Source organism: Brienomyrus brachyistius, chromosome 4 (assembly GCF_023856365.1).
Source record: "Brienomyrus brachyistius isolate T26 chromosome 4, BBRACH_0.4, whole genome shotgun sequence".
Lineage (NCBI taxonomy): Eukaryota > Metazoa > Chordata > Actinopteri > Osteoglossiformes > Mormyridae > Brienomyrus > Brienomyrus brachyistius.
This window is the reverse complement of record NC_064536.1, coordinates 27,301,759-27,328,439: the sequence shown is the minus strand read 5'-3', so window position 1 is coordinate 27,328,439 and position 26,681 is coordinate 27,301,759. Positions and strand designations below refer to the sequence as shown.

General features: G+C 50.0%; 1 protein-coding gene across 1 annotated transcript; it reads right to left on the bottom strand.

The window, feature by feature from the left end:
* Positions 1-553: 553 nt before the first annotated feature.
* drosha (drosha ribonuclease III) lies at positions 554-26,233 on the bottom strand. The gene is made up of 31 exons (XM_049012462.1): positions 25,356-26,233; positions 25,109-25,180; positions 24,008-24,248; positions 23,695-23,836; positions 23,022-23,179; positions 22,108-22,188; positions 21,871-21,957; positions 21,699-21,785; positions 20,527-20,598; positions 20,304-20,385; positions 20,133-20,207; positions 19,424-19,593; positions 16,662-16,786; positions 16,349-16,448; positions 15,626-15,733; positions 15,043-15,150; positions 13,655-13,793; positions 13,266-13,326; positions 12,950-13,009; positions 12,339-12,438; positions 11,773-11,875; positions 8,883-8,953; positions 8,708-8,752; positions 8,152-8,309; positions 7,576-7,681; positions 7,217-7,358; positions 6,635-6,717; positions 5,445-5,548; positions 4,445-4,537; positions 4,035-4,081; positions 554-922 (listed from the first exon to the last, which is right to left on the bottom strand). The coding sequence occupies exons 1-31, from the start codon at positions 26,216-26,218 to the stop codon at positions 792-794; spliced, it is 4,014 nt and encodes a 1,337-aa protein (XP_048868419.1). The 5' UTR covers positions 26,219-26,233; the 3' UTR covers positions 554-791.
* Between the last annotated feature and the right edge of the window lie 448 nt (positions 26,234-26,681).

Below are 26,681 nucleotides of genomic sequence, written 5' to 3'. Positions count from 1 at the left end.
ATGCAATTAGTAAGAAGATAATCTATAATTGTGATCTTCAAGTCAGGAATCCGGTTTGGGGATGATTTCTAAATTGAGTAGTAGCAGATGTTAGGCAGATGGTGGTGTCAGGCCGTAATTGGATCCTTAACGCTGATTCGTCATAAAAATTTCCTTTTAATGATCATTTCGTTTCTGGAAGAAAGCACAGATCTTCTGAAGTTACCAATTTAAAATGCTCTGGGATGGACAGTGAACTGTTTTTACATTTTATATAAAGTGTGAGGATTGAAAAGTATATTTAACTTCCTTCCATTACGAAGGATCTACATAGTCTACATACATAATTAAACTGGCACCGACGGTGTCCCCAAATTCGGAGACTTAATCGATATAATCGATTATACTATGAGTTATCAGGAGATGAATTATCCTCAAACCCAAAGCCACACATTGGAAACTAGCTAAATACAAAAACTACGTGAACAAAAACTAAACTGAATGATTACAGGTTACTTAAGGGAATATGGAATACCATAAGCCATAGCAAAAAATATTAAATAAATAAATAAACTGGTGTCATATCAGTTTATTACTTTTGGCTCAGTCACATAAAAAGTCACATAACTGATTAATGCAATAAAATACTAAAAATATTACTTTCACGGTAAAACAAAGCTACCAAAAATGTGTACATTAAAAACATAAAACAGGAGTGGTGACTTGGTGAATGGGATTTCCAGGTGGGATGTGGGCGGAGCAAGAGGCTGGGTGTGGGCGGAGCAGGAGGAGAACCAATGAGTGGGACTTAATCACTTCCTGCTTCCCTCCAGCTCATCGCCCTCCTTCTCCTGCCTCTCCCGTTCTCGCCGCATCTCCTTCAGCTCCTGCCGGTACTTCCGCTCGATGAAGCGCTTCTGGTGAGCCATCTGTGGGAAGTTGTCTACGGGGGGGGTGAAGAGGAGAAGTCAGGCGGTGAAAGCTTGGCAGGGTGTGCCTCGGATATTGGGGGATGGGGGTTTGTTCTGACCAAATCACCGATCTCTCTGAGGGACCAGGAAGAACATGAGCAGGAAGATTTAGATGCAAGCAGAGTGTGAGGCCTTCTCGCTCCCCTAACGATGATCTCACTGAACCTTCTGCCATGAAGACCAAACACCCCACATGACTCATCTTCACTATCACCCATCTCTCCATCCATCCTTTTGCACATCCATCGTGCATCCATCAAGGAAAATAGAATAGAATACCTTTATTTTCATTGTAACAAGTTACAATGAAACTCAGTGTGTGTGATTCCTCAGCGATGATTTGAGGTAAAAGTATTAAAGAAAAGATGATGAACTAGATTAAGTTCAATAAGTAAACAAAATTGTGAAAATATCAAAAATAAGAATATAAGACATATGGAAGAGGTACAGAACGTGAATGTGTTTATGGTATCCATCCATCCATCAGAGTTTCTCCTGTGAGGGTTGGGGTACTTCCTCTCCTGTTAAATCATATGATTTAAGCTTTAATGAATTTTTCCGACCTACGACTGCCCGCATGTACTGCCGTTCATTTTTTCCATTCCCCCCCCCGCCAGCTTCTCGCGAGTTCTGGGATAGCACAGCGCAGCAGGCACCTTCATGGGACCTCAGTGCGCTGTATGGCGGTTTAACCGAAGCATGATGACCTTGACTGGGATACATACCTTTAAACATCCCAGGAAAAGACTCACTAGCTTCTAACCGGCAGCTCAACACCACGCGCTGAAACGTTATCCACAGTGTAGGCCTGTAATTTAATGCTGAAATAATAACGATAATGATGCAATAACGTGCAGAGGCAGATTAAACTGGGCTGAGGCCGGTCCGGATGGGACCCTCCTCTAACGAGGTCTTAATTTACTGCCAGCGTGCACAAGCGTTTCTACGGCAACGATGACAGTTTAGCAAAACTGACGCCCCTCTAGACTAGCCTATAAGGATCACAGACTGTACCTTGGGATCCCTCCATCTCAGCATCCCCCTCCCACCCCCCATACCTCCCCAGCCCTAGAGGAATGAGCTCCCATCCGTTTCATTTGAATTACCCCGTGGCATATTTCAAAGACTGTTGAAGCTTCTTTGATTCAGCGTGAAACCGTGTCATCAGCGTGTCTCGCCTCTCCAGCCCTCCACCCCTTTGAGTTCAGGGAACAGCGGCCCGGTTTGCGTAACGAATAACAAATGGTGAGGAGACGTGGGGAAATGTTACGGTAGCTCAGGAGGCATCGTCACGCTGTACTGGAGGGGGGTGGGCGCTTAATTTTGTAAGAGGCAATTTGTATGGTGCGATTCCTCCATCAGGTCCAATTCGCCTGATGGAGCCCTTTCTGGTTAATTTAACATGGAACGCGGTGTGAAGATCAACACTGGTCTCCCTCCGCTATGCCGCTCCATACTTAGTCGGAGCCTCTCTGCCGGTCCTCAGCTGCAGTCATGCGTGATTTCGTTTTGCCCCAAAGCCTCATGGGAGGGAATTTTGGAACTGAGTTACGTTGACATCACAAAGACAGAGTGTGCGCATATGAAACAGGCCCGAAGAGTTTGAAGGTTGTCTGTTCCAGTCCCAATTGGGGCTCTGGCCTGTAACCTACTGTTAGGGGACTTAACCTCAGATACTGCAGCAAAAATATCGCAGTAGATACAGTGGAAGTAAATGGATAACAGTAGTGGGTAAAGAACGAACTGACAGTTCAGAAAGTCCTGCTTAGCAAGCTGTGGTCAGGAATGCACTGACTGAAATGTGAGCATGACATGGCCAGGCATGCAAAATAGGCCACTTCGAGCACAGGGGGAACCCAGTCGGCCTGGGTCGGGATGTGGGTTCGGCTCCCGGGCAATGGAGGTGCAGAACGAGGGCTTATCAAATATTGAAATGAAATCCACAGCATTATAGCTGAGAGCGACTGCCGCTCTGCAGACAACAAATATCGCTTTCGTTTTTGTGGGTGTGTCAGACCCCAGGACTTTGGGGGTGGGGGGGGATAAAAGGATCTTTTAATTCTTAGTTTAATTAAATCAGAGCGCAAAAGTGTTCTTCCAACAAAACAGAGATCACATTTTCAAAGCACGTCTGCCATCTTTTACAGGCTGCTAAACACCCAAACAAAAGGAAAATGTAATTATTTCTATTAAATCATTATTAAGTCATTAATTCCTTATAATTTCGGTAAGATGCCATTTCCTCAGCCTGTCTGTTTTGGCAGATCACTTGGTATTCTCGGGTTCTTGGATAACAAAGGTGGTGTGGAGGGATGATATACGTGAAGAATTAATAAGAAAGATGGAAATTCAATAAGCAGATTCGAAGAAAGGTACCATAACAGTGCTGGGGCTAAAATTAAACCCTAAGCCCTACTCTACCTCCCAAGGCAGCAGAAATGATCCAAGTCTGTCTCATTGTAAACTAATGTAAAATGAGGTCCACTACCATGGTAATTAGATCCGATTAGATCAGATCAGATCACACACACACGACTATCCTCCATTCACTAATAGCGGTTTTCAGCACCGGTTTGGGGACTGAGATGTACAAACTGAACACAGCAGTAACAGTCGTCCTGGAGGTTGGAGAGAGGGACCGTAATAGTTGTTGTGTAACAGCAAACTAAGGCTGTTCATCACTCAGAAACCAGCTCATTTTGCAAAAAGCACAAAATCAACAGCAGCACAAAAGCAGAAGGTCATTTTCCCAAGGACTGAGGACCGCGTCTGTCACCATCGAGGGCCCTTGTGGGACGATTACACCTCACCGCCCCCTTCTGGCAGAGTTAAAAACACAAACAAACCTGCTTTGGAAAGCCCACCTCCCACCGCCGCCCCCTCTCACTCAGCCCTTCTGGCTGCTGAAAAGCCTTTTTGTGTAACAAATCAGCAGCCGGGCGTCGGAACAAAAAGGGCCCCCCCCACCTGCGCTGTGGACAGGTGTGGCTGGGGACAATAGGGGGTGCTGCGGTTAAGGACGGGCCTTTCAGCCGGCACCACGCATCGCGGACCGAGGGGTGACGACAGATGGGGGAGCCTTACATTTCTCCAGCGCATCCATGGCAGCTCCCATCTCCGCTTGCTGAATGCTTTAAAAGAGAAAAGAAGAAAGGTTAGATTTTCAGATTCTGACAACCGGGAAACGCAGCACTAAGAGGACTAAACAAGTGCGTGGTCTCCCCGACGGGCGGAGCACAGCCAGCATGAGCGGAGGACGTATGGGTCCTCAGGAATAGCTCTCAGCACCACCCCCGATCGGGACAGGATGGATGACCTTGAGGAATGGTGCACTGTGTAAATCCAGAACCTACTACATTGTAACATATTTATTTAGAAGCCGTCTTTATCTGAAGCAATGTACATTTTTTGAGAAAGCAGGGTCAGACCTCACTCTGACAGGAGATTTGAACCAGCAACCTTCTGAGCACGTCCTGCCTACATCATCTGCTCACCTCGGTCCTTTGCCGCAGCCGATCCTCTCGCCCTTGAAGTAGACGGCCACAGTGTAAGTGCGCGCGTGGGAGGGCCCCACTGTCTGCAGTGTCCTGGGGGGGGGGGGGGGGGGACGTCAGTTAAAATGTACAGACACTATGAGCTTGATGACACGATGTTCTTTTGATAAGCACACATCCGTCCATCTTCTAGAAGCTTCTCTGTGGTGAATACCTTCTCTGTGTGTGAGATTCGAACCCACAACCCTGGAGGTGTGAGATAACAAGACCACCCACTGGGTCACTGTACCAGCTCAGCACATAACCATCTACAAATGGGGACATCATTAGTATATCATTAAGAGGTAAAAAGTGTCTCTCTCTCTCTCTCTCTCTCTCTCTCTCACACACACACACACACAATTATCTGGACAAGCAAAGAGGCCCATAGTGCTGGCATTAGCATACACGGCCAGGCACACGGCCGGCCTGCAACGGCTAAATTATCAACACGCAAGTTGACTTCCTCCTTGGAGCCTGCAGTAACCACGGAGATGGGAACGCCGGCCAATCGCACGTGGCTCTGAGCTCAGGCACAAGACAGACAGCAACAGGCGCGAGGAAAAAGGCGATCGCTGCTTCGTAAACAACTCCACTTGCTTTTAAAATCAACCCCCATCACAGCGTACAGAGTTCTGGTATCATTGTCTGAAAATTGTGACGACCTCCCCGGGCAGCTGTGAGGAAGCAGGTCATGCGCTGAGACTGTTGGGAGAGGTAAGGAGGAGGGAGCAATGATAGGAAGAGAGGACTTTCAAGGCTAAGTGGCTTTTAGCGGGGGGTGGGGGATTGGTGTGTAGATTTACAAGAGGAAAGAAAGAATGGATTGCCTCAGGACAGGGGTGTGTGTGTGAGAGACGATCATGTCACATTCTGGATAACCCCATCATCCAATAAAGACATCATTATGTGTCAGCTGGGTACACGGAGAGCCGTGATTGGACGGGAGGGTGGGGCTTACTTGTAGAGTGGGATGTCGGGCTCCTTGCCCTCAGTGCGCAGGGTGAGGCAGCACTGCTGGAGCTGTGATTTCGGGTCGTTCCAGTCCTGGTTCAGGATGAATTCCTAGGGAGGAGATAGACGATCAGTAATTAAAAACTGCAGACCCCTCTCAGAAGCCCCCCACCCCCAAGCGTAACCAAACTTCGGCTCCCTTGCAACAAAGTGAATTACCAAATGCTAATCCTGATATCTCCCCCGCAGCCACTGGGGGGGCGCCGAAAGCACTTTCCATAATGGAGAAACACCCATACGTGTGGGGGGTGAATTCTGAGCTGTCTGCTCTTATTAATATCCATAGATGAATTCCCAGAACGAGCGCTCTCCTCTGCTCTTCTCACCTTGGGGGCACTTATACGCCTCCATGGGGTATGTCCGAACACACACACCCCCCAGCCCACCCCCCAAAAGGAAACCAGGGGGCCGTTAAAAGTCCCAGTTTACTTTCCTTTGATTCGGTGATGGATTCAGCGATTTGCCGATGGATGTACAGAGAGACAAAAGCAAAAACAATCACGCAAACAGAGGAGCGAGGCTCGAGGGCTGAGTATCCCAGTGCAGCTATCGAAACCCCCCAAGTGGAAGCGGGTTCGAGAGCAGGCACACCACTCAGCTAGCTGCGGAGGGGGGGCACACTTCAGGACTATGTGCGACTTCCCAGGGCTCAAGTACGCTGACGGTAAACGGCCCCCACAGAGACAGAGAGAATGATGCATTTTTATCATCCGCCTGAAGAATGACAGACATCCTTCAGAGATCCTTAGAGCGAACTCAAACTATACCTCCGCACACAGCCGAGCACACCTTCAACGCGATCGAAATTCCAGCAATTACAACCAGCAAATCATTAAATAATTATCATGGAAAAAAAAAAACTCTTCCTATACCATAAGTCACTCTGGGCATGAGATTAATAATAATAATTAATAATAATGACACTTCATTTATGGGGAAATTTTCTAAATGAGTGTAAATGAAAAAGAAACGTAAACAAACAAATGAATATATAACCGTATCATATGATAATGGATAGTGAGGATCTGTTGGGGGGGGGGGGGTTAGCTGCTCTTAAAGCTGAATGACACTGAGAGCCCATTTCCCCTCCCCATTGCCCCCCTCGGCCCCAAACGCTGGATCCGGCCGCGGCCTCACCTTTAAGCGTGGGAAGAAGCAGACATTCATAAAGGTGTGCACGAACTCCAGGTCCTTGTCGATGTAGAGGGCGGCGATGAAGGCTGAAGACGGAGAGGGGGGGCAAGGGGGGGGTGAAGGAGCTGGACCGAAAACAGAAAGAAGACTATAGCTGCAGAGGGTGGCTTAATGCCATTTCTACAGCAGCCTCTGTCATTTCATCCAATCGGCTTTGAGAGTCAGATCTCCGTGGAGACCACAGGCTCTTGAGAATCTATATGAAGGACCATCCTTTAACAAGGGCGGCAGGAATAAACATCCCATAGGTAAATGGGAGTGGAGAGAGAGAGAAACACACACACACACACACACACACACACCATTTACCACCATCCCACCAACCACTGCCTCACTGAGATGACCAGTAAGTGACATCATGCAGTGAGGTAATCTAAAGTTCAAGCGGAAACATGGAGGGACAGGGTATGCAAACGGGTAAAACTAGTGGGTCCCCAGAACATGATGAGAGTAGTTAATGATGAAGATTAATAATAATCACAGACTAAGCAGGCTCTCTATCGCCCCCTGCTGCCAAACACTCACACTCCAGCAGGTCAGCCAGCGTCTTGGTCCTTAGGGCCACTGGCCGCTTGGTCTTGTCATTGGTGATGGCAAACTCCTGCATGCCCAGCTCCTCGGCCACCTTGGCCTGTGTGCGGTTGTTTACCAGCGAGCTCCGTAGGAGCTGGGGGGGGGGGGGGGGGGTACAGGTCAGATACACACAGTCATACACCTCACCATCACAGACATCAAATCAAGCCCCCCACACTTACAAAAATTTGGAGTGGGGTATGGGCTTACCACCATTCAAGGCATTAGGTACACCCTCTATGGGCCAAAGTCACTACACTGGGGAGTCCCAAAAAAAACACGGATTGGAAGAGATGTGCCCCCCTCCTCACCGTTAAGTGGCCTTCGTGGTGGTCGGGGAAGTGGATGAAGAGGTACTCTGTGGCCACCAGCTGCATGATGGAATCGCCCAGGAACTCCATCCTCTGGTTGTGACCCCTGCAATAAACAGCAGTTGGGGTCAAAGGTCAAAAGAGAGAGCCACACCCCCATCCAGGAACCGCCACAGTTTACTGAACACTGCTGTGCAGTGAGAGAGCAGTGAAGGACAGCGTGGGGGTGACAACAAGGTGCCAGCTGACTACCCTGGGGGCGCCTGACTGGAACTGCCAATCCGGGAGGGGTCTACACAACCAGATGCTGGGGGTGGGGGCTCCCCCAAGTGTCCTCCAGGAAAGTAAGTGTGTCAGCACACCCCGGGGGAAAGCACACGGATTGTAGAGGGGCATGATGGGAACGGCGGCAGCCCCATTTTGCAGAGACGCTTAGATGCTTGACAGCGCTAATTATTTCCTTAAATTCAATTCATCATCTCGCTCCCTGTCGACCTCACAGATCCTAGTGATTGCTCTCACGTCCAGGGTCCTCAGATTAAAGTACAGCGCTGGCCCTTAGGGGGCGCCACTCACAGCGTGAGGTGGTTGAACCCGACGGTGCGCAGCGTGAAGGCCCGAGCGAGCAGCCGCACGTGCGTAAAGATGACGCCGATGGTCTGCTCGAAGTCTGTCAGCTTCTGCAACACTGGCGATGTCTCGATCAGCTGGCGGTCCGTGTTGGGCTCCTGGACCTGGGGGGGCAAAAAGGAGGGAGCACTGGGTATCGTATGGAGCCCTGAAAAGGCCCAACCCAGCCTGCCATACACATGACCACAATCCAACCACTTCTCGACCAGAAGCCCCGCCTCCAGGAAGGCCACTCCCCTGGGTACTAGGCTCTCACAAAAAGCTAAGCAGTAATTATCAGAGATTAGCTGCCCTCCTAGCCACGCCCAGGAAGTGTGGCACCGGATTCCGCTGACACCATCCCACCAGGAGGCAGCCCTCCCACAACCGCACTCCCGGTAAAAACTTAATTAAGCGCCATAAGATTAATTAGCCGCTGCAGCCACAACCTGGACCTGCACGGCGCTAAAATTAGCATCCGCTGCAATAACGACGTCGTTAGCGGAGAGAAGAATGGGCAAACCTGCAGAGGATGCGGAGGGTAGTTCAGCCAAACCTCCCGGAGGTCCTGTAAAATGGAGGGGGGGGGGGGAGATTAAACAAGTAGTAATAAAAGCCAACAAAGCCCTGCCCCATCAGGGGACACTACTGTCACCTGACCATAGGGCACTAAGGGACACCCCCTCACCCCCACTCACCTCTCCGTTGAAGAGTAACCGGCCGAACAGCAGTTTGGCCTCTTCAAGCCCCCCTTCCAGGTAGACAGCGCCTGTGGGGAGGACAGAGCGTGAGGACAGAGGCACTGGCAGAGGGACACCATACGTAATCTGTTAGCTCCACGTTCAACGAGAGCATTACTTATTTCACTCAAAGGTACAACAGCTTCTCCCAAATCAATGTTTTCCATCGATGCCTAGGTCATCTTACCCGGTCGGTTCCACTCGGGCCGCTCTAGCACGTAGCGCAACGAAACGACAAAATTCATTAAAATAAGAAGAGCGGCCCTTGATGGAATGTTCCGGAAAGACCGGCTGACGGCTAACTTTAATTAGACCGCCATCCCAAGACGCAGTCCCCATCGCCCATGACAATAAGCAGCAGATGCGGAAGCCTGTGGAAGCGTTCATCACAACGAATGAGGCTTTTTATGTCCTAATAAGCAAATGGCGTTTTTTTTCCAGACGTGGCGTAATTATGTTACGATTCATCCACGCTGCATCTTGCGAGTCTCACGGAATCGAATCAAATCCAAGCCCCCCCACAGCTAACTAAACTCTTGGTTCTGAATGACCGTCAGCCACTCTCCAGGATAGTGTGGTCGAGAGTCACCATCAACCTACAGAAGGCGACTGTGATTGGCTAATGGTGTCATTACGTCATCTCATCACCATGGCAACGCCATTCGCACCCGGCCTTGACTTACGCTGGGCACACAGGGCCCATTTAAGTTGCGGTGGTACGGGGAGCCTGGTATTACCATGAAACGATCAACACACAGGCCCTGGGCTACAGGGGCACCGCCTCCAGACGGAAAACTGATTGGCCCCCTCACCTGTCACTCAACAATTCAACACCTACCACTGGCTAATGATAAGGTTGGCCCCTTTAATGCCGCCCCCACTATAAAAAAAAAAATCCAAGAATCACCCCCTGCAAACTAGACAGCACAAATCCTGCCTCAGATAAGCTTCACTGCTTCACTCGAACAACTTGAGGCAATACAGCAGCAGGCTCACCGACCAACAGATGTCTCAGAAACAGCAACTGCTCCCCACATTTTCACCCGGGAGGCAGAAAACCTCTATCTCACCTTGGAACCGACATCGAGTAGAACTTTCAGGAGTCCTAGCGGCCAAGGACTAGCCCAGCCCGAGCTCCAAGACGCCTACATTCCCCAGAGAGGGGTCCTTAACCTCAATTGCCTGCCCAAAAATATCCGCTCAAGGTTTTTAAGGAAGACGATGGCTAATTTCATTATTTCCTTGACTTTATATTGCCGCCAGTTTCCATGCTGACATTTCACAGGAGAGGCAGTAACGCACGTGGAGAGTAACAGCAGGAAATAACCACTAAAATGGGCTCATAAAGATAGACTGCCATCAAAAACAAGCCGGGGAAAATCATTGGCCGAGGGGAATCACATGGCAGCATCCAGTGGTGGTTTTTACCCCGGCGATCTGTTGTCAGCACCCATTTTGATCTATGGAGGATGACTTTGAGACTCTTAGGAAAATGGAAAATCGATGGCACGGGCCACTGTGATTTATCATAATGGCTGCTTTTAGTGTAAACACGACTCACCGGCGACCGTAAAAAGTGGAGCGGCACCCTTGCCCTAAAATAAAAGCGATAACGATATCCTTTAAATTAAGCAATTAAAGACGACGCACATGCATATGTGATCCAATGCTGCCCCCATCTGGCCAGAGAGGGTACTGCATGTCAAAAGAGGTGGTACTCCGCGAATCGAACAGGCAGGCTAAAACTTCGCACCCGGGTGAGGACAGAGGTGTGCTAACAGATGGTTTTTTTAAGTTGGTTACTAGTTTTCCAAACCCTTAATAAATCCCTTCTGCGGGGAAGGAGCAAAATGCAGCCTGGATGTGGATGAGGGATTCCCCGAGACGTGAGGGCGGGCAGATGGGAGTGTTCAGGGGGATTCCTGAAAGGGCAGCATGACTCCTCGCACCACACGCATTTAGCCTTATTCATCATCGCTATGCAGACGACAGACTTTTAAACACAACCCTCCATCTTCTGTGCCCAATCCCCTAAAGATTAACTTAATTCATTAATTGGGCGTTATTTAGGCTCACTGATGGGTTTGCCATTTCATCGGCCCCCAACATAAAAAGTGTTTTAGCTCCTAAATGCAAGGGGGAGTGTTGGGGAGGGGGGTAATAATTAAAAGGGAGCAGAAGGTGCCCGTCGTCTGTGACGCTGGATGGCGGGGGGTCCAGTCTCACAGCGGACGCGACATAATGTGAAAAGACGTGATAAGTCAGCTAATCAAAGCTAATCCCTTCCCGGCTGGCTTTAATGGAAGCTCTGAATAGCTCGCCATCTGCTGTACAGAGGATGGCGGGTACCGGCCCACAGACCATAACAGGCCCGCAAAGCCGCGCGCCGAGAGCAAGCCGCTCACAGCCCACTGCATCATTAAACACGGGATGAAAATAAAAGACATATACAGCAGGGTGGCGGGGGAGGGAGTCTCGATTCTGCAGGCCAGGACATGGTGGGGGGGGTCTGGACGGGACGACGGTGCTCTGAATCAGACCAGCACTCCCCGCGAAGTTAATGAAAGCAGACTTGGAGGAAATAACCCCGGATTATTGCAGCGGTCCTCACCCGAATCATTCCTGCATATGTACTTCCTCTCCCTCAAGAAGACAATTAATGACACCAAGAAAAAGTTACTGAAAAAATGGACGTGTGGGTCTCAAGGCACCCTCCCCCCAGCAGAGCTGAGCAGTTGCACCCCTGGGTAATCAGGAATAAGTCGGACCTTGTCAGAAAGGAACCGATGCGGAGGCCTATGGGTAAATCTTTACATTTTTACATCCTGTCCCTAAGATAACTGCTCACCTATGAGGGCCTCAAAGCAGTTGGCCATGGCGTGCCGGAGGTCCGATTCCCGGCACAGGTCGGGCCCGTGGGCGTACAGCATGAAGCGATCCAGCTCCAGCTTCTGCGGGTACCGGAAGAAGAGACGCACGGAACCAGTGACGGTGTGGGGTGAGGGAGCCCAACCGGCCATTCATCCAGGGAAATGTGTTCGTTAAAATAGGAAGTACATTTACAATACATTTGTAAATGTACTTCCTATTGTACATACAATACAAAGATATCACTAAGTCAAGTTACATTTACAAATAGAACTTTGCAATGTAACTTCATACTTAATATGTTCAAATTGCATTTTCATCTGACCTGGACCCCTGGGAAATTGCCTGTAACCACTTAAATTAATCATGTCAAAGAACCCCCATCTGCGCCGTTAACACCATTAGAGGGGGGCAAGGTTTGAAAGGACCATTACTTAACGGGGGCGGGTGACAGACTTCAAAAGATGACAACATAAATACACACAAAAAAACCGAACTCGAACCTGGGACCCTGGCATGCCTGCTCTACACCCATAAGTGACTGACCTTGGCCAGCATGGCAAGGTGCTGGTTCTGCACGATGGCAGTCCGGTACGTGGCGAGGCCCCCCTCCTCAAGGCTCGGGAACAAGTAGTACAGGTGAACACTGCGGTATGGGATGGGGATCAGTAAGGCACATTATACAACTTTACAACCCCCCAGGCAATTAAATCTAACGTTTTTTGATAAAATCACATTAACACTTACATGCTTTATTTTTTTTCCTCCAATACCGATAGGCAGTATAGCTACACGCTAACATCGGTGTTAGCATTTCATCACCATTGCGGAAATATCTCCCCATAGAAACACATCGCTACATGCATCGCCAAAGCCGTCCCCAAGACGACCAGTACGACATATCTGTGATGTCATACCACCTCAGAGCATAACAACAGCGACACATCATTAGCATTGTGACTAACAAGCGGCCAGGATCCCCTGTCCACCTCACCGCCGGCAGCTGGGAATCAGACAACCCCTCTAGTATTCACCGGTACCTTGGAAAAGCCCCTCAAAAGGTATAAATGTCGTATAAATCAGGAAGGGGGCGGAGTAGAGGTGTAGCTGTCATATCCTATTAATTGGCTGGCTCGTAGGAAAGGTCTCAACCTTACCTGGTGAGGAACTCAACGACAGCATCGCCAAGGAACTCCAGCCGTTCGTTGTGATTGATCCTGCAAGAGTAGGAGCGGGGGCCTTTCATGAGTACACCCCTGGCCTTTACCACCCCACCCCATCCTGCAGTGATGTTTACCACTACTCAAACCATGCATTTGTGTGGAGCCCCAAGGTCTGGCATTACACTAGATATTAAATCAATTCCTTAATCGTTCCTTATTTAGGAGATGCAGTCTGTTCTAAGCACTTAACCAGCTGCAATATTCTGCCTCTACTCACTAGCTAATTTAATTTTTACGTTAGGTGACGTACCTGGAAGGAGAGGGGTCGTCCTGGCCGAGACGAGACATGATGTTGATGAGAGTGTTAATACCTGACAAAGGAATGGGCAGAAGTCTGACCTGAACACATGGCGGTAAACCTGATAAGAGTTTGATCAGTAAGTTATACGCCAATGGAAGTGTGTCAGGCACAGGCTGCCAGGCTGAGGATTCTGGTTATCTTTCCGTTTAGCGGTCAGCAAGGTCTCGGTTTTAATGGGGGCTCGCACTTCTCCAAGCTGCTTCCTCTCCCTTGGGTGACATGGGGGGGGGGGGTTTCGCAGCCGGCCTGTCAGCCTTCGGGATGCCCCCCACTCCGGCCAAACTCCCCGAACAGCCGCCACATGAATGCAGAGTTCTAGGGGAGTGGAGGTCACACACCTTTCTTCCTCATGTACATGTGATGCACCTTGCGGTCCCCATATTTGGGCTGCCGGATGCCGCAGTTGGACAGCGAGTTCCGGGCGTGGTCCGGGTTCATGCCGAAGTTCAGGTGGTGGCTGGGGTGAGTCATGGCCAGCTGGGGGGGGGGCATTATTAGATCAATTCTGAGGTCACACCAAACTTCCCTTTCAATGCGACTTACTGGTGCTATTTACACCAATCTGGTGTGATCCGTTGGATCTCCTGGTTTCTCCTTTTGAGTAAAGGTCTTGCTTGTGCCTTTGGGGGTGGGGGTTTGATTCAAACCCGTACAGTTTGGGTGGTACCCCTATCCTCATAACAGCTGCGTTATCCATGGCTCAGCTCACCCTTTAAGAATAATCTTGTTTTTGAAAATTAATGTTTAAGGCCCAAATTATGCAAACAATTGTACTGGCCTCAGCAAATGCAACACAGCCATCCTTCCATCTTCTATACCCATTTGTCGTGTGCTGGGTCATGGGGATGTGGAGCCTATGCCAGAGGACATGGGCACAGGGCAGGGAATAACCCAGGACGGGACACCAACTCCTAGCAGGGTCTCAGCGAATAACAAACCTCCAAAACTATAAATATAAATGAAAAGTGTGTCTGTTATAAAAACTATTCGAAGAGTAACAGGGAATGAACCAAGGAGGCGAGGGCATCCCATATTCTCAGGACCGCTGCAGTGATGTCAGACATATTTACAGAGGATGTGGGGGGCGGGGGGTATTAAACCCAGCAGCCTGCCCGCCCCCCTCCCTCATCTCAGACATGCCAGGGTCCACCGCTGGCAATGGAAATATTAAAATCCACAAATCAAAATTGGGTGAATTATTAAACATTGTCTGGAGTTGGCGGCATGCTGGCAGTGAGGTGGGGGGGGGGGGGGGGGGGGGGGGTGGGGGCAGTTCAATTGTGGCTCTGCGGCTGACAAAAATGCAACAGGAAGGATCATTGTTCAGGGGGGTTGGAGGGTGGATTTGCAGGTTGACCTGCAGGCTTGATGTCACCCCAGTCATATTTTACAGAACACAACCCATTGGGGAGACCCACCCTGCCACCCTCCCCAAAAAGAGCAGATTTGATTTAGCCCAGAAAACAATCCAACAATTTCAGAATTGTGCTGGAAATGCAGACGGAAATAACATAAATGAAGAGTTTGGATGAGGAGCAGATACTGCAATACCAGACCCTGCCCATTTGCAAGATCCGCCCACCCAATGGCCCCACCCACACAATGGCCCCACCCACCACAGCAGCACCACCAACCATAGACTTCCCATACCTTCCCAATGGTACCACCCATCCAAATCCACCATTAAACACCATTAACATGGCCTCGCCCACTCCCAGGGGCATACCTGAAGCAGACAGCGCTCTTTGAACATGTAGCCAATCAGCTTGTCCAGGTGCATGAGGCACTGGTGGTAACGGATGTGGTGAGTGAGGACAGGCAGCATCATGGCGTGCTGTGGGGAGGGGGGGGGGGGTAGATAAGGGAAAAAAAAGGAGATTGAAGATCAGCAAAGGAATCATCCGTGGGGTAGCTGCAATTTCTTAAGCGGCTCATGAGGTGGGCTGGAATGGGAAGGATCTATGGGCAGCTGAGGGAAGAAAAATCGCACTCTGACATGTGTCCACAACCTCCCAAATGGACTGGGTCACCCCAAGGGGCGGGATTCAGACAGACATCACAAATGTGCGTGTCCTGGTGGGGAAAGTAGGGTATCTGGAACTGTCCCCCACTATTAGGAGGTCACAAGGAAGCTGCTGGCACTAATCAACTTCATGTGTATGATCCTGCCTACCTAACTCAGCTGATTTTGGGGTGTAATGAGTCGCAATGTCCTCACAAGCACCAGTGAAACAGCAGATACTATATGCAGACTGACTCCATTGCCATGCAAATTCCCAGAATGCTTTGCATCAGCTCGCAGGCCCAACCTGACACACGTCGGAGCGGATGCCCGTCTTCCAGAACCCCTGACTGCTCAGCTCCACGGTGACTTCGCGCCGCATGCTGTTCTTCTGTCGGATCTTCTGGAGGGCTTCCTGCGGGGGGGGGGGGCGGGACAGAGCGTCACGTGAGCACACGGTGGAGACACCCCAAGATGGGGCTGGCTGGACACAAGGCCTCCCATATCACCTGCAGCCACAGCTACCGCGAGGGGAAACAGACCACCGGTTCGGAAAGAAAGGGAACACCGGTGTGCCCCCCTCAGTCAGACCCCGCTCACGGCAGGAGGAAAAATCACAGGGTGAGTGCATGACAACAACGGCGTAAATAAGTGATGAGTCACCTTCAAGCCAGGCTTCAAAGAGGAGAGGCAGAACAATGGTATACTGAGTGCCATCTCTCACACCCCGGGTATGATGCCATGCCAGGCGCTAAACCCCGGTCTCCACAAAGCAAACATAAGTAACATTAAATAAACAAACTAACTCCTGGAGGCAGGGTGTGAGTGTAGCCATCAGTAAGCTCCACAGTAAGCTCCCCCCCCGTACATTATATAGGGGAAATAAAAGATTTGTTTTGTACTTTGTAAGAAATACCCATGACCCCCCAGTAGGGGGCGCAAGGTATAACCCAGCCTGATCCACAGTTCATGTCAGCAAAACAACACCTCTGACCAAAAACCGGGCTACTCCCTCGAGGACGTCACCCACCTCCCTCTGGGTGAGCTTCTGCTTGTCCACCTGCCTGACCTTGGGGCTGTTTGCCAGGAGGTGGCGCAGTTTCACATAGCTCTTCCACAGCTTCTGGTACCTGCGGCAGCGACAGGATCGGCGTCAATAACCACCACACTGAACTGGCGGAGCCACCACACTCCGGCTCTCTGACCCCAGCAGCCATTTCCCTGCTCATCCACCCTTCCTGCCCTTAATTACCACACTGTCCACAACCCTAATCACCCCCCCCAATCTCAGACCGTGCCGTCTTCCCACATACACACACACACACACACACAGGGGTGCTTACTGGGGGTCCCCGGCGTAGCTGAGCTGGGCAGGCCGGATGCCGAAGTGCACGATTATGGGGAAGGTGATGACGTCAGGGTTAAACTGCTCCCGGTCCAGTTGGTCGATCCGCACAGAGCTGGGTTTCTATGGCAACGAAAGCAACAAAGGAAATTATAGGGGACAAGAAACACGCAGAACACGTAGGAACACTTCCGAAAACTATTTTCTGTGAACAGTTTGTCCCTGCATCTACAAATGCAGGATGAAACTCTACAATGCAAAGAAGAAACCACATCTAAACATGATCCAGGAACGTCGGCAACTTCTCTGGGCCCGAGCTCATCTAAGATAGACTGGAGCAAAATATTAAATTGTCCTGTGGTCTGGACCGCAGGCACTGATAATGCTGGACCGCACTCTTACTACTAAACCGCAGGCACTGATAATGCTGGACCGCACTCTTACTACTAAACCAAAGGCACTGATAATGCTGGACCGCACTCTTACTACTAAACCGCAGGCACTGATAATGCTGGACCGCACTCTTACTACTGGACCGCAGGCACTGATAATGCTGGACCGCACTCTTACTACTGGACCGCAGGCACTGATAATGCTGGACCGCACTCTTACTACTGGACCGCAGGCACTGATAATGCTGGACCGCACTCTTACTACTGGACCGCAGGCACTGATAATGCTGGACCGCACTCTTACTACTGGACCGCAGGCACTGATAATGCTGGACCGCACTCTTACTACTGGACCGCAGGCACTGCTAATGCTGGACCGCACTCTTACTACTGGACCGCAGGCACTGATAATGCTGGACCGCACTCTTACTACTGGACAGCAGGCACTGATAATGCTGGACCGCACTCTTACTACTGGACCGCACTCTTACGACCGTCCAGCATTACCTGGCACCGCACTGCATGTGTCATGCCCTACCCACCCTAAGAGCCTCACACGACAGTGTGTTCCTGTGCTTTGTCACTGTTTTCCCCACTCTGACAATATGACTTGTCTGGTTCTCTTTTCCGGCACTATTTGCTCTTCAGTTTGATAAACAGCACATTTCATTTCGTAACACAAACTCTGTTGACCCATCCTGTCCCAAATTATTTCTGCAGCTTTGCCTCTGAAATTTAACCTCCTCCCCAATGAATTTGCCTCCATTCTCAGCACAGTGCTATCTGACTCATTAAAACTCTGTTGTCCCCTTGAAAACCAAACTGGTGTCCTTTGTCCCTTGGTATACCGGAGCTTCGTTCCATGAAAGAGAAAGGCCGTAAACTTGAGTGACTACTCAAGAAAACCCACCTTACTGTCCATGTTGATGCCGACAAGGAACACGTGAGTCGCTATAAGGATGCCTTACGTACTGCTAAATCTGTCTGCGACTCCAATCTCATAAACAGCGACAATAGGGACACACATCATCTGTATTTTAATATACAGATTGGATACCCTGAATCTGTAACGCCAGTCTTTCCCCTACCATTATATTAGGGGGGCGCCCCCCCCCCCCAACGGCACCTTCCACCCCACCTTGAAGGTCAAGTTAATTTCATTTTATTTTCTATATAGCGCCATATCACAACAGAAGTCATTTAAGGTTACCTTTCCTATAGAACAGGTCTATATGTTGTCCTTTTATTAAACAAACTAAATAGCCTTATGTTATTTATCTTATTTACACAACAGCCTGTCATTTTTCTCTCTACACGGTCGCCCGTTTACAATTCCCCTCTGCTCTCTGTATCGCGCATGGTGGAGTTCCACCCCAATGCGCGTGCACAGACACATGCGCACACACGGGTGAGCAGACTCCCCCCAGCGGACAAAGAGTGCGTTGGAAAATATTTCGCGTCAACCACCTGAAAAGCAGACAAAAATATGTGCGTTTAAAAAATATTTTTATATTTCATAAATTATATTTTTATATTGACTGTCATTAAAAGAAGCACATGAACACCATGAATCCTGTCGATGTTCATATGCCACCCAGTCGCCCCCCGTCGCCCTTTTCTTGGAATATTTTTACTACAAAATTTCTGCCATCTATGTCCTTATGGACACAAACCACCCAAATGCTGATTCAGTATTTTTGCTTTCTCCCAGTATGCCAACTCCACTTAGCTGTCCAACCAACTTCTCTTCTGTCAGGATTTCTGAGGTTACTGCTGCAAATTCTGCCACTGGCTCACTTGACCGTGTACCTACACCCCTAACTAAGAAATGTCTACAGGTGTTCAGCCTTCTCCCTCAATCCACCTCTAACCCATGGCCTTGTTCCATCTATTTTCAAATTATTGGCTCTCTCCCCTGTCCCTAAAAAGCCTGGCTTTGACCTCCCTAACTTTGGTAACTACCACCAAATTTCAAGTCTGCCTCTCTTTTCAAAAACAATATGAACATCCTCTCCATACACTCCAGATAGGAGTGAGTATGGGTGAGGAGACCACCAGCACATCACTCCCATACTTCACAGCCGTCACTGTCTCCCTATAAAAGGGCGTATCCACTTACTCCTCCCGACATTCAGAGCTCTTAATAACCCAGCCCCTCCTCTCTCCTCATTCCCTCATCCAAACTCCATGGTTATGGTGACCCCCCCCATTCTCCCGTTTAGGTCCTCGATACCGATACTCCCTCCCCACTGCCATAACGCACGCAGAGACAAGTGCTTCCTACCGGCAGTTGTATTATGCGATACAGTATTAAACATGTGCCGGCCCAGTGGGTGGAGCCACCCCAACAGGCCCCGCCCCCTCTCACCATGCCCGGGTTGGTGACGATCATGCCCTTGCACTCCTCGGCGTACTTCTGCCACTCTAGCTCCTCCCACTGCAGCATGTTAGCGATCTCCTCCTCGGGTACCAGAGGCTTGCTGCTCCGGAGCAGGTACAGCAGCACCTGGTGCATAGACAGCACCTCCTTGCCCCCATCTGCAAGGGAAGGGAAACACGATTAACTACACACACACACACACACACACACACACACACACACTACATACTCTGTAAGCATGCCAGCACCAGCATCCTCTCCACACCTGCATCACTCCTATCCGAAGTGCTTATGCAATTTCTGGAAAATGCCATCTGTCCACAATCTAATCATTATCATATATTTACATTTTAATTATTAAGCAGACGTACAAGAGAAATCAGGGTCAGCCAGTCCCTGAAGCAATTGTGGGCTGAGGGCCTTGCCCAGGAGCCCGACAGTGACAGGACTCTGCCACGCCTGGGTTCTGAACCAACAACCTTCTGGTCACGGGTTCAGAGTACAATGAGCTGCACACCACCCCCAGCTTTGCACATCCTAGCTACAAAATTGTCTTCTTCCATTCTTATGTATCCGTGTATTCAAAGACACAAATTTGTTTAAGCCGCATTTAAGCCTCATGACCACAAGAGGGACACAAAAACCCTCAATACTGCAAACAGGAACGGAAAGGTAACTCTTACTGCGGACCACCTACCGGGCAACAGTCTTACAAAACGTGGCATGAAGTGAAACTTTGGGCATCCTGGGGCCTCATCTTCCGTCTCGGGGCCTGACAGGAGAGATAGAGATACCAGCAGAAAATGCTGATGGCCTACGCCGACTACAGACAGGAGTTTCTGGGATTCCTGGCCTGTCCCAGGTTTACCTTTGAGGTTCCAGTCGTACAGTTCCAGCAGGTCCTTGAAGAGGTATGAGGAGAAGAGCTCCAGCCCCCGGACACAGTAATTCTGCAATCGGAGTAGGAGGGCAGCGAGGTCAACGGGCTTGGGGCCACACACACGGATAAAACCACCCCGGAGTCATGTGACCACTTTCGCACAAACGAAGCAGCGATGCCCCCACCCCGGGGGCGGCGGGCAGGCACTGACCTCGGGGGACTTCTCCTCAATGAAGTGGATGGTGTAATCGATGTTAAAGCGGATGACCCGGCACAATGGGATCTGTGGAGGGGTGGTGACAGGAGGGAGAGAGAGTGTGAGAGAGTGAGGGGGATAGAACTTCCTGCTGTGTGGTGGTATCAGGGATTGACAGCTAACAAATGCCCCCCCCCCACAATGCACCCCCCACCCCCAAAAACACCATGATAATTTATTCAAGGTTGACGCTGAAGCCGCCCTCCCCCACAGTAATAAAATACAAACTATATGCGTTTCATATTCCTTTAAAATTCTGACCAACACATGCGTGTTGTCTACCCCACCAACCCACCCCCGCATCCAACTCCCCCACCCCCTCTGTTAACTTTCATCCAGGTCCTTCACACATCACGGGACATTGATTTTACTGTCAGGCCCAAATGCCCCCCCCCCCCAATGCCTATTCTCTGGAGGCACCCCCTAAACTTCAGGTCTATGTGACTTTTGACAGTAATCGGTGAGGGGGGGTGGGTATTTCAAAATGGAGTAGGACGTGGGTGGGGGAGCAGGACGTGGGTGGGAGAGCAGGACGTGGGTGGGGGAGCAGGACGGATGGTTCGCAAAACAAGGTGAAAAGATAAAATAAACCGAAGTTCAGGGTACTCTGGGAATTGCTGCTCAATGGAAGAGGCACCCGACAGAAAGATGACACCTACACCCAACCAGGGGGGTTCCACTATTCATTGCTCCTTAGCAAACAGCCCCAAGAGATTTCAGAGCAAATGGGATTTAATCCAAACTGAACACATTTAACTCCCTGCAGAAACAGACGCACACAAACACGCTACACATTCCTGTGCGTGCGCTAAGGTGTTGAGCCTACATTCACAGCATGTAAACAAAAATAAAAAGGATATTGTTTGTGCTTATAGTAGATGACACAAGACTAACAAGTATGAAGCACATTTACATTTTATTTATTTATCAGACACTTTTTTGATAAAGTAAGGTCAGCCAGTCCCTGGAGCAATTAAGGGCCTTGTGCAGGGAGCAATGGCAGCATCAGTCTGCCAGCACTGGGATTCGAACTGATGACCCTCTGAATCACTTGTACGGCGTTCCAACTCACTGAGCCAGACAGTAACCCCGTGTTGCACGTCATAAGGAGTGCTCCCAATGCTTACGTTGCTCAGCGGTGTGTGGGAGAACAAGGAGAATCCCTCAAAAAGGTACTCGTGGTCGTCGTACTCGATGACGGTCGGGCGGTCCGTCTGTAAACATATACCAGCGGCATTGAGAGGAAATATGAACAGGGAGAAACAGTTGAACTCGGCAACAGGGAGAGGCAGGACCTACCAGGAAATTTGTAGGCGGGGAGACCGTGATTCTGTAGTGGAAGAGCCGGCCTGCGTTATTGTTCATTGGGCGACACATCTTGATGGGCTAGAGGAATGGCCAATCAACATTAATGCAGCAGCATGGTACAGACTGTTAAAAGATGCTAACGTCAATGCTAATGATAGGATTACCTAGACCGCTTATGTAACACATGCTTTTTTGTTTTTACATTGTTAGCACAGGTATGGTGGTTACCTCCTCCCCAGGGTAGATGCTGTGGCGGATTCCGGTCCGGCGAGCTTTAGCGCTACACTTGCAGAGGGGGCCATCATTCATCTGCGGCAGGAGTCCGGGCGTGCAGGAAGACACGAGAAGACATGTAGAGGAAACGGAAAAAGGGAACATTTAGAAACAATGACACAAACTGAAACATAGCAAACAAAAGCAAATAAAACCTAACAGAAAAACAATAAACATGAACATAAACAATACATATATAATGTGAGATTAGAAAACACCAAACAAATGAGGGCAAAAGAAATCAAGACGATAATAAAAAAAAACACACACATGAAACAATGGGCAGGAGGCAGACAAAAGATCTTAAGCAAACGATGCACAGACAGACAGATCACATCACAGGGCTTCTTAAGCACAAAGGCTTTACCTCAGTGAATATAAACCTTTACACGAAAAGCCAAACCGAGAGGCATAATTCAAAGCTTTACACAGTTAATCATCCAGACCATTTTCTAAAGTAATCTGGACCTCGTGGATCAAACCCAAACAAACAATGTTAGAAAAGCGTACAAGTCATCCGCTTACGTACTTCACAATGTCAAAACGTTGGGCGCGGGGGAACGATCACCAACATGTGACAATGACACGTATGTAACACAGCATGTGGAAAGTACAGAGCAGACGTGGCGGGTAACATGATGGCATGTGGGAGAGAGGGAATGGCAGGATCTAAACCCTGATGTTTGGACCCACGCACATTTGTTACATGAATACTGAGGATTACCTGTACAATATGGTCACCCTGGCAAAGAAACTCCGCTTGTTGTTCTTCGGAACTACATAGACCATCATGCATTGCTGTTACCATGACCATTAGCCACACCCACAGTACAACTTAACCTCCTCCGATAAATCGTCTGTGCGCCCACCTGACCAGGGTCGTTGTACCACAGCTCGTCGTGCAGCCGGTCCGGGTGGGCCTTCTTGCGCTTGATCTCAGCGATGACGTCAAACACCTCCGAGTCGGAGCTACTGGAGCAGCTGCTGCCGCCATCAGACTCACATTCAGACTCGCTGGAGCTCTCGCCTGCGTAGAGCGAGACGAGGGGGGAAGTGTCAACAAAACGAAAAGTCGTATTATTCAACTACAAGTGGCCGTCTAACGATGGCATCCATCATGAGACTAACACTGGTTTATACTGGGACCAGCCACAGTGGCAGCTTTTAATGGTCTAGTTTTTCCTGGTGCCTGGACAGCTCGACCCAATTTTTATCCACAGCCATATACGTTTTTGAGAAAGCAAGGTTGGCCAATCCCAGGAGAAGCTGGGAGTGTAATGATGACATCATTCTGACCATCTAATGATGACATCACTCTGCCAACCTTGGCATTTGAACTGGCAGCCTTCCTCTCACAGGTCCTGAGCCACACACCGACCCATAAGAGGAGGGCTTATCACAGGTTCTGTCAGCCAGTTGGGCCCCTATCACCTGCGCTTATAATTTGCACTTCAACTGATTGTAGTGACGGTTTGTGGCCACCAGGGTGCCCCCCCAAGTGCAAAGCTGTGGTTTGAGTGGTGTCGGGTATGGGTATGCTACCTAGGTCGTCATCCAGCTTGGTCTTGGGGGGCTGCCACTCGGGCCGGGCCGCCTTGGCCCGCTCCTGCCGGCTGGCCAGCTCCTCCTCAAAGCGCTCGTATAGGTCCCTCAGCTTACTGGTCCCCACCACGGTAGAGTCGCCCTGTGGGAAGAACGTCATCAACACCCCCAGAAGAGCGGATCAACATAAGAGGCAAAGCTAATTCTGACAGTTGCCAGGCTTTGGGGAGGGGGGGGGAGTTTACAGAAGGTCAACATCGCACAGAAACCAGAAACACACATACTGATGAACGACGTAATGAAGTAAACGCACCACTTGGTCCATGGGGTCGTTGGAGTAGTAGTTCTCGGCATGGGTACACCGGATCCAGGCTGGCTTCAGCAGCTCCTCTTCCTCACGCTCCTCTTCCGGCCTGTCAGGGGCACCGTCCTCCGCATCATGGCTCTTCAACGAGGTGTAGCTCCGTTCCCTGCTGGACGCCGGGCCGCCCTCCGAACGCCGCTCTCGCTCCTCCTCCCAGCGGGGCCGCTTTCTGTCCCGGCTGGTGGACCGACTGTGTGGAGCCAATCAGAAGGTAGGTGGGTGGAGGGAGAGGCGGGACTTAAAGCCAGCAAACATAACAGCCAAAAGCATCAAAGCAGTTCCATTCAGAACTAAAATGTGGCCCAAAAGACTCCATTATAAAACCTTTTCTTTCTTTTTCTCTGGAATCTGCCTCATCCAAAGGAAAGCCTAATGTGTTTGAACGTTTGTTCAAGGTCTCAGCAGCCATGCTAACAGCATCCTCAGCATGGGAATCGCAGCCCGGATTGGTAATTATTCTGCCCTGGATCATAAAGCTCTGCAGAAGGTGGTACATTCAGCTGAAGGCATCAGCAAGGCTGATCCCTTCTCCCCGTAGGACATTTACCTCAGATAATGCAGCTGAGCTGCTAGAATCTGCAGGGACTCAATTCATACAAACTATTAGCTCCTCACCAGGCGGGGGTCTGGAAAGCCCTTCTGCTGTTTCTCAGTGAGAAATGAGGCTCAAAAGGAGCTTGTGCACTCAAGCCATCAGCAATACTTAATTGATAGTTGTAATTTAACATTCTCTCGTTGTTTATGGAGCTCAGACATTATTTGATTTGTGCAGCACATTTCCGCTCTTTTATTTTTATAGTAAGACTTCCCATATTTATGACATTTATTATAATGTTGCTTTTAATGTCTGCGTTTCACTAATTATTAAGGAGAAGTTCACCACCTTTCATTTCACTGCAGGTTATAATCTGACTGTATACCCTGCATGTAACAGGTAAAACTCTTATATCCTATGGAAATGGACCAAAATTCCCAAACACCTGACATGCAATGAAAGATGTCACAATCACATGATAACCACAGAAACAGGAACAGGAATAGGAAGCTGACCTGTGCAGTCTCTTCCTGTACAGCTTCTCCAGGGATGGTGACCTCCTGCTGTCCCTGTGGCGATGCCTCTCCCTGGAATGAGGAACACCTTCACTGAACTAGGATCAGCTCTACCAACGGTCATCCTACCCCACCTCCCCACCCTAAAGGATGGTTGGGCTGATCCAAGAACAGATGCTCAGTAACGACAGGCATCGACGGGAAGAAACGAAGTCACGTGAGCCACAGGCCAACAGGCTAAATGTACCTGCTACGCTCTGTGCTTCTGTGCCGAGGGGGGGTCCGAGCTCGCTCATACTCCGGGCGATGGCGCCCGCCTTCTAGCCGACGCCGCTCGGGGCTCCTGGGACGCTCCTTCCGCTCGCCCCCGTGCTCAGCCTTGTGCCGGTCGCCGTGGAGACCGTATCCGGCGTAGCCCTTGTGACGACGCTCATCGTGCCGTCGGCCGCGATCGGGGGATCTACGCTCCACGGACGGCTTCTCTGGCCCATAGGGGGCACCGGCGTGCCGGAACTGGTCATCCTTGAAGGAGCGGGAGCCCGGCCCATAGCTGGGGCTGAAGCTGGGAGGAGGGAAAGGGGGCTGGGTGTAGCCCATGGAATATGGGGGCTGGTAGTTCATTGGCTGGGGGGGCATGGGAGGAGGGGCTGGGGGGTGGGGCAAGGTGGGTGGGGGCACAGGGGGCATCATGTATGGGTAGGTGTTTGGGGTGGGGGCTGTAGAGCTGGCCATTGGGGATACAGAGGAGTTTGGGAGAGGTGGGGGAGGGAAGTTTGGGGGCTCTGGGAAGCCCTGTCGAACTGGGGGGTTAGGAAAGGGGGGGCGGAATGGGCACTGGCCCAGCGGACCGGGCGCCTGTGATGGCACCGGCAGCGGGTAAGGTATGAAGTCTGGACGAGATGTCATGTAGCCACTGCTCCCCTGAGTGGAGAAGCTGGAGCCCGACTGGTCATAATGGTACGGAGGTGCAGGGGGATGTGGTGGGGGTGGTCGCAGGTTTGGTGGCCGATAGCTCTGCGCAGAGCCATGCAGTCCTGGGGGGGGTCTTCCTCTGGGACATCCACGGCCAGGATGGAAAGCCATGACAGTTCCTTTGGAGCCACGTAACATTCACTTGTAAAATCTACTGAACGCAGTATAATATACAGTGTGCTATTATCAATTATATTAAAATAAACACTGACACATCATGTCTCACCGTCCACAGAACAAATGACGACAAACACTCCTGGGTCAGCAAATCCGGAGGGTGCATAACGAAATAATTATTCGGATGCTAGTTTTCTGAATTTCCATGAGTAGAATTACAGGTATGCATTTTAAAATTATCACAGCATGGAAAAGTAAGGTTGAAAATAAGAAGACGGTTAGCAACTTCAACGGTTTCATAAAAGAGGTGAAGATAGCTCGAGACCTTCCGTATGTTCTGCACCGACAAATTATCACAAATGTCATGCACATGGCTAACAAGTCCCCAAGTTCATATTCGCATATGAATCATCCATAAATTCATATGCGTAATAAATTAATGTAAGGCTAGGACCATACTATTAACCAATAGGTAAAGCTAGCA

Coding starts and splice junctions, on each gene's coding strand:
- drosha (XM_049012462.1), bottom strand. CDS start 26,218: ATGTTACGTGGCTCCAAAGGAACTGTCATGGCTTTCCATCCTGGCCGT. Junction 23,837..24,007: donor ACGACCCCATGGACCAAGTG/GTGCGTTTACTT, acceptor TTCTTCCCACAG/GGCGACTCTACCGTGGTGGG. Junction 4,082..4,444: donor GGCTGCGGCAAAGGACCGAG/GTGAGCAGATGA, acceptor TCTCTTTTAAAG/CATTCAGCAAGCGGAGATGG.